This window comes from Myzus persicae, unplaced genomic scaffold (genome assembly GCF_001856785.1).
Source record: "Myzus persicae strain clone G006 unplaced genomic scaffold, MPER_G0061.0, whole genome shotgun sequence".
Classification (NCBI taxonomy): domain Eukaryota; kingdom Metazoa; phylum Arthropoda; class Insecta; order Hemiptera; family Aphididae; genus Myzus; species Myzus persicae.
Genome location: NW_019104033.1, coordinates 793,801 through 801,442, shown reverse-complemented (window position 1 = coordinate 801,442; position 7,642 = coordinate 793,801). Strand labels below are relative to the sequence as shown.

The 7,642-nt window shown below is 31.5% G+C and overlaps 1 protein-coding gene across 3 annotated transcripts; it reads right to left on the bottom strand.

Moving 5' to 3' along the window:
• Positions 1-2,467: 2,467 nt before the first annotated feature.
• LOC111037842 (lipopolysaccharide-induced tumor necrosis factor-alpha factor homolog) lies at positions 2,468-5,231 on the bottom strand. Of its 3 annotated transcripts, none has more exons than XM_022320637.1 (4): positions 4,882-5,231; positions 4,333-4,524; positions 3,430-3,556; positions 2,468-2,975 (listed from the first exon to the last, which is right to left on the bottom strand). In XM_022320637.1, exons 2-4 carry the CDS (start codon positions 4,517-4,519, stop codon positions 2,870-2,872), a joined length of 420 nt encoding a protein of 139 aa, XP_022176329.1. In that variant the 5' UTR covers positions 4,520-4,524; positions 4,882-5,231; the 3' UTR covers positions 2,468-2,869. The 3 variants fall into 3 exon arrangements, with proteins under 3 accessions (XP_022176329.1, XP_022176327.1, XP_022176328.1); XM_022320635.1 differs by having other exon boundaries at positions 4,957-5,225; XM_022320636.1 differs by lacking the exon at positions 4,882-5,231 and adding an exon at positions 4,731-4,875.
• Between the last annotated feature and the right edge of the window lie 2,411 nt (positions 5,232-7,642).

The following is a 7,642-nucleotide window of genomic DNA, read 5'->3' as shown; positions in this document are numbered from 1 at the left end:
CCCCCCTATAATGTGTACGGCCCACCCAAAGTATTCAGTGAGACCCATTATCATACGGCGGCTTTTAATTTATACCACCCAAAAATGATGAAATTAGGAGTTCCACCCAACTAATGAATATCTTCTGGCTGTGTGCCAGGCGCTTAAGACCGGGATCCCACGGCGAGTCGAGTAGCGGGGAACGTGTAGTATCGCGATATTATGACAAGCGGCACGTGCCGTGGGATCCGGCTTGACGCCCATTTCCGAGATGAGAAGACCGACAATAATCGTCGGGCAGACACGCGCATCATCGACGGCAATAAGGCTCGAGAACTGTACCGCTCTGGCTCTCTATACCTAGTCTATACCAGTCAACGGGTAACAACACTAACAACACACTCCACGCGCCGTCAGATCCTAGCTAAATTGGGTTTTCCCTGTAACTCCTAAAAATTGTTTGAAATAAAAAAAGTTACGTACTCAAGCGTGTTATGAGTATATTATATTAAATTATGAATAAGATAATTCCCTAAAAAAAAGGTTTTCGATGGAAAATGATTACTATCTATAACAATATTGGGTGGGCCCGTCACACAGTAATTCCCAAATTGTCAAGACAATCTACCGCTGGGTGTGAGGTCCTCTTAGGCTGGGGTCATACTATCTTTTTTTACTTCCGTTGTTGAATTCTACGATTACTGATGCCGACGGTCACACGTTCAACGTTCCTCAGATTTGACGTCCTTTTGAGGTCGCCTACGTCCGATGCACACTATACACATTAAACGTCTGATAGCGTTTGACTCTTACTTTAAAGTTACTTAATACTTATTAGTCATTAGTAAGTTTTACATCAGCCATTTCAATTTCTTTCTACATTAAACTATTATTAAGTTAATATTAGTTTAATGGTTAGGCAGAATCTATAATACGACTGCCGACTTCTACAGTTCCAAGCAAAAATGCCTGTATTCCGTCAGTGGTTCTGCATACGAAATAACACGCATGATTGAATTTGGCTCTCCGATTGGCTTACACATTTGGAGGAAAAGCTTAAAATTAAAATTATTAATTATATTTTAAATATAACAATAATATTAAAAACGATAAGCATAAAGGTTATGAATTATAATTGCTATACAACAATAGTCTTAGATAATAGAATATTGGGTGATAAAGCTTCCAGTACGAAATTGCATGGACTTGTACAAAAAGAGGCATAACATCACCAACTTAAAACTCATCCAGTACACTTGCTTCTAGTAGAAACACAAGGATAAGGCGCATATAATAAACATGAAAATAATTTTATTACAAAAAAAAAATTCTAATGAAAAATACAACAGTGCCCAATAAAGTCTAATTTCAAATACCACAAGATATAGTTACAGTATTGGAAGGTTTAAAAACTTGATTGGCTAATAATGTAAAAAAGTTAAGCAAATCTACTCATGAAAATGTACTTAAATTTAAAAATAGATTGGATAAAGTAAATTCAATACGATTTTGGCAACTTCAAGTTCTGTGACAATACCATTACAGCAGAGATGGTGCAGCTATTAGAGTACAGCTGACTACAATTTCTAGGCGAAGACTAGGGATAATAAGAGGTAGCCAGCGTTTACCATCAGGTAATTCATAATATAAGACAGATAAAACAATAATATTGTCTTGACAAATACATTAAAATACAAAATACAAAATTGACCCATACAAAAGTAAAAAAACAATGATGTTATCATTATATGATATTATATTGTTATAAAATACAACAGAACCATTTTTTTCTATTATCAAAGACTATTGTTATATAGCAATTATAATTCATATCGTTATTAATATAATTGTTTTATTAAAAAAAAAAAAATTAATAATTTTAATTTTAACTCCAAATGTGTAGCTAGTCGGAGGGCCATATTCAATCATGGGATTTATTTTGTGTGTGGAATAGTAACATACACTGTCATAAGAAATTGCCCAAACTTTTGGACTCAAGTTATCTGTTAGTTATTAGTCATAACCAAAGGAGTGCAGACAGTACAATAAGTAGAGTTCGGAGATTTGGACTCAATTTTTCTAGAATGTGTTTTTTTGATATATTATTTGTATCCTAAAAGATAATTTAATAGTTAGGTACATAAGAAAATAATATACAGTGAAACTTTCATGGATACCTCAGTAAGTTTTTAGGACCAAACTAAAAACTTCTCCTAACTGAACTCTCTGAATAGCAGTTACCAAGACTGTCCAGTATTTAGAGGTTTCACATTGTCAAATTATATTGATACAGTAATTTCAATTCCAACTATTCGTTTGGGACCCAAACATTCCATCAATGAATACAATAAGTAAGTTGTGCCTGTGAGACACAAGTAATGGCGCTGTTGTAATATTATACAATATTATCAAGCATAAAAAAATCTTACAAGACGCAAGTAATATGCAGCTGATGATACTTGGGAACAAATGAAAAATACTCTGGTGATAGATTATTTTAATATATTTTAACAATAAAAATGAATAAATAGTTGAACGATTTTTATTTTCAAAATAACTTTAATGCGTTTCAGTTGTATAAAAGATTATTACTTATTTCTTCTCATAAAACACAAATATATTAACTGTATAAACATCAAACGAGAACACTTGAAGCAGAAATGCCCAGATAACTATATTTACTACAAGTTCAATCAGAGTTTTGTGTATTAATATTCAGAAATAGAATAGTTTCCTAAATAAGAAATATTGTCAAAAATAAACTTAAAGATATAATAATAGTAAATAGTAATGAATGTAATAGAATGTAATAATATAATGAGGAATAAAATATTGTATACGCTTGCAGTTTGCATGCTTGGTTAAATTGGTGGTTAATAATATTATTGGCTTATGATGGTTTGTAAAGCCCAATGAAAGCATTACAATTTGGACACGAATGCTTACTGTTCTTAAAGCTATCCATGCATAATGGCAGACATGAACAAACAAAACACCTAGAAAAAAGATGTACATTACTTAGCATACCTATCTTATCTTAGTTATTATTATTGACTATCATTTGTGTAAGTTAATTAATATAATTAACATACTTATGAGCATGAGTTGATTGCAAATATAAAATTTAAATAATAACAGAGACAAATATAGTATCATTTTATTAAACTCTGTCCCACGAGAAAAACATGTTAATTTTGTGCTTGTAGAAAGATGTTGAATCCCATTCATGCAGTCAACGGTCACTGACAACTTATTTGAAATAGGATGGATTCGACCAGTTTTCGTTATGGAAATGCATATTCTCTCGTGGAACAAGAACATAGTATTATCTAATGAATAATAGCTTAAGTGCATTATTAATTTCTATGATAATTAAGTTTTATAAGAAAAGTTATTATAATTTAAATAATAATATTCACAATGTAGTTATTAATATTTTTTTCTACACACCCAACAATAAACAGCAACATGCAACAAACAAAAGCAGTAGATGATGCCTCTTCTTCAACTTTTGTCCTCACTAATGCTTTACATGTTGGACATGTCAACTGCACTGATCTTGGACCCAATGGTGGTACTAAAATAATTAAATAACATGAATATAATAGCATTATGCAATGTAACTATTGTTACTCTCATAACATTTCCTTCCTTAAAAATATCATCTCTTCAAATATTCATTCCCCCTACTATTTAACTTGTTGATTTTAAAGTGCTTTCAAGTCTTATTCAGCATAAAACTTCTTTTAACATTCTTCTCTCCTCAATCAAACCAATTATAATATATAATATCAAATTAAGCAACTTATGGAATAATAAAATTAGAAAAAAGGACACCTCTTTCATCAATATTTAAATCCAGATGTACCTAAGCTCACACTTGTTGTTCTAATATTTTCATCATAAGTGAATGAATCATATTTACTTGGCACAAGCCTGTTATATATTATATATTATAAAAAGCAAATTGGCCAGGAAAAAGATTGTAAAAAAAAAAATAGAAAGGTCCTCATTTCCAAGTCCAATAAATGGCTGAAGAGAGAATTAGACAGATAGTCAGAGAAGAATGAGAAAATGGAGCAGTTTTTAATGAAATGTGTTTGAACTCTGAAGTGATACTATTAATAAGGAAGCAGAATTAAATACAATATCAATGGAGTTTGAAATGAATTTGAAGATAAATACTCAATTGGGTGGGTCACATTAATAATCGATTTAATAATTTTACTCATATCTCTATGTTTTGGCGAATTGTTATCAAATACAGGTATTCCATGAATCGTCTAGTTTTAGTTGGGTATTGTAATAGACTAGAATCGGTAAAGAGTTCAAGAATCTAAATATATCACTTACAGATTTCCGGATTTCCTTGGACAATGACCACTCGAGTTGGCTGTGGAGCTCCCATGGTTGATGAAGAATATGAATGGCCTCCGATATCACCCTGATTGTAGGTCTCATACTTCGGAGCATTCATTGAGTCGAAGTAAGATGGCGGAGCTGATGGCAAATCATGTTCTTTGTTCACTTGTGGATACATGGCGACTGTAATAAATGAAATACAATTTATCATGGATATGTTGACATTGTTGTTGTTAAGGGTGTCTCTAAGGGGAGGTTTCTCCTCAACGTTAATTAAATGTAAATATATAATATGCAATTAATAATTATAATCATAACAGTGTAAATTGTTTTTATTTCAAATAAAAATAAATAAATAGTTACGACTTATGGCAGTTTATAAAACTTACAATAGTATGACTACAATATTACGATTAATGGAGTTCGACACTCAATCGTGGTCGTTGCCTAATAGTAAAATATATTATCACAGAATAAAATATTATTATGTAACAATAATTACGAAATAACGGTGTAAGTAACGGTGTTGACGTGACTCACCCAAACAAAATAAAATTAAAGATGCTTTTTATAAAATTGATAAAAGCCTATCAAGGATTGACCGGAGAGTATCACCTGTTGGCTGTTGTGCGTACAACTCGTGAAAGTCACTGGATTACTGGAATGTTACGATTTACGATTAGTCAGTACACGGGCCGTGTAACACGGCAGTGTAGTACACACTGGTTCACTAAATACGCATATATATAGTGAACTAAATAAAATACGCCTGGCCCGTCCTCGGTGAGGTTTGGTGTGATTGTGTGAACGAGAACGCTGTTGTGAGCGTTGTGACTTGTAGTGGCGTTATCTCTTTTCCCATATTATTTTTTATTAGGTACTTGTTAGCTACTCATGCCTACGTAATTTTTTTTTGCGTCTTAGCCTGTCGACGTGTCGCGGCTCGGACTGCCGTTTTCGCATGATCTATGTGAGTAGCCATGTGTCATCGCAAATATCAATACGTCACTCCGTAAAATAAGATTATGTCACTCACTCGAGACACAGCTGCTCGCCAGTGGCTCGAATGAAATAACGATTGAAACAAATTCCAGAAATACGAATACGATAATACCTACGATATATTTTAATATATATAAATTATCGATTATCGGCTGACGTATGTTCAACGACATCCGCTCGCAAAAACTCATGTTTGGCGATCCGACCCAATAATAGAGCTAGGTATGCGAAAATAAATAAATAAGTAAATATGTGACTCAAAAATCAATTACAGATGTCGAGTACCTACTATCTAATCGAGACGGTTCTTAAATTTTGCGGAATGGGAGTTGCGTGGTTACAAGTCTTAATTCACTATTTTACTATAATAGAGAATTTAGTTAAGTAGTTCGTAACTTCGTTCTGAGCGTCATTAGAAACTATTTACTGATACGAACGAGAAACCGGAAAATTGAATGGGAACACTGTTGATTATTTTGTTATTATTATTGTTGCTGATTAATTTATTTCCTAAATAAATTATCAACAAGTTTCAATAATAATAACTATGAAAACATTGAAAACACGACATTACATTCATGAAGATTAGAGATATTATTATTGGTCTCCGTGAATCATGATATTATAACAATCGCTTATCGCAGTTACTAGTTAGGGTGTAATATATATCCATTATCAGGGGCGGCTCCACTGCTCCATTGACATATTGACATGGTCTGAGGGGGGGGGAGGGGTTGACCATAATTTTCAAACAATTTTTGTTATTATATTATTGTAATATGTTTCTTTAGGTAATTTTGATTTTAACATTAAACAATTATCTTAGAAATACGGGCATGGGAATGGACCACGGCCCCTAGCCCCCCCCCCTCTTGGAGCCGCTTCGGTCCATTATCAACAAAAATGAACAACAAACAGTACTGAAAGTCTAGAAACAATAATATAGTTGGAAGGTATGAGAGGTAAATCCTCCTAAATGTACTCAATGAGCGGGTTATGGGGGCTTTTAGTTCTTGTCAATACTTGCGCTATCTAGGTTTCCAATACAAGAAACTAATAAATCAATATTACGAATTAAGGTAATAATATATATCCCGCCTTTTTTATGCTTCGTAAAATATATAATACCTATTATTGCTATTAAACGTCAATACGTCATATATTTTAAATATGATATGAATACATGTATACTATACATAATATATTGTGTATTGTGTTATAACTTATAACTTATAAGTTATAATTACCGACTATAAATTATTATGATCAAATTTTGGAGGGAACGGATTCCTAGAACGAATTCCTTTTTATAAAAAAAGAACTAGAAAATAGACGAGTTCTTTTTGTCAAGGAAAAATAACGAAATTTTTCGTTACTTTCGAGTTTCAATATACACAAAAATGTAAATAATTTAAAATTAAAATATGTTTTTTCTTAACGTGTATATTGCAATTATAGTGATCGTTATCGAGTATCGAATTTAATGGTATAATATAAAATTAATTTATATTGTTTAAAAAATAATAAATTTAGATGAATAGAAGAAAAAAAATATATTCAATATTATATTCTTAATTTAAATAGTAAATTATATATGTACTTGTAAGTATGTATAAGTATAAATATGAAAAAATGCATTGATGATTAAATTAGAATTTTTTTTTTTTAAGAAACAATGAACGAAACAAATTCCTTTTTTATAAGGAAATTTTCAAACACTTATAGTAATATAGTTCATAATTATAAACTGTTTTATATTGAGTCATTAGGTAATTAATAATAAAATATAGAACCTACAGTCAAAAAATATCAGTCTTAGGTATATATACTACACTTAAACAAAAATTACTCAACTATAAAAATAATAATATTATATTTCAATTCAAAACAGGCGTTACTAACTATAATATTAGTTCATTGCTCAAGTCAAGCGCGGATCCAGAGCAAAGANGCACAATTTTTTGTTAATGTAAAATTACAATATTGGAATGACTTTCCACCATGAACTAAGATAGCAATATCTTAGTGTGTGCACCCCAGAACGATACGTATAATAATACATGTAATTTGAAATATAGTACTATCAGGATTTGTAGAATTATTGAAAAAAATTGGGAAATAATATGTCTGCTGGGGCTGGGGCCCTCGCCCCTGGGCCCCTGGAATTCGTCGCTGGCTCAAGTTTAATACAAAGGTAATGAATACACCAATGAGTAATAAGTAATAAGTATTAATGTATTATGCTTTTTCGAATTAAAATCAACAGAATATTTTTAAAATATAAAATAGTACAATTGTA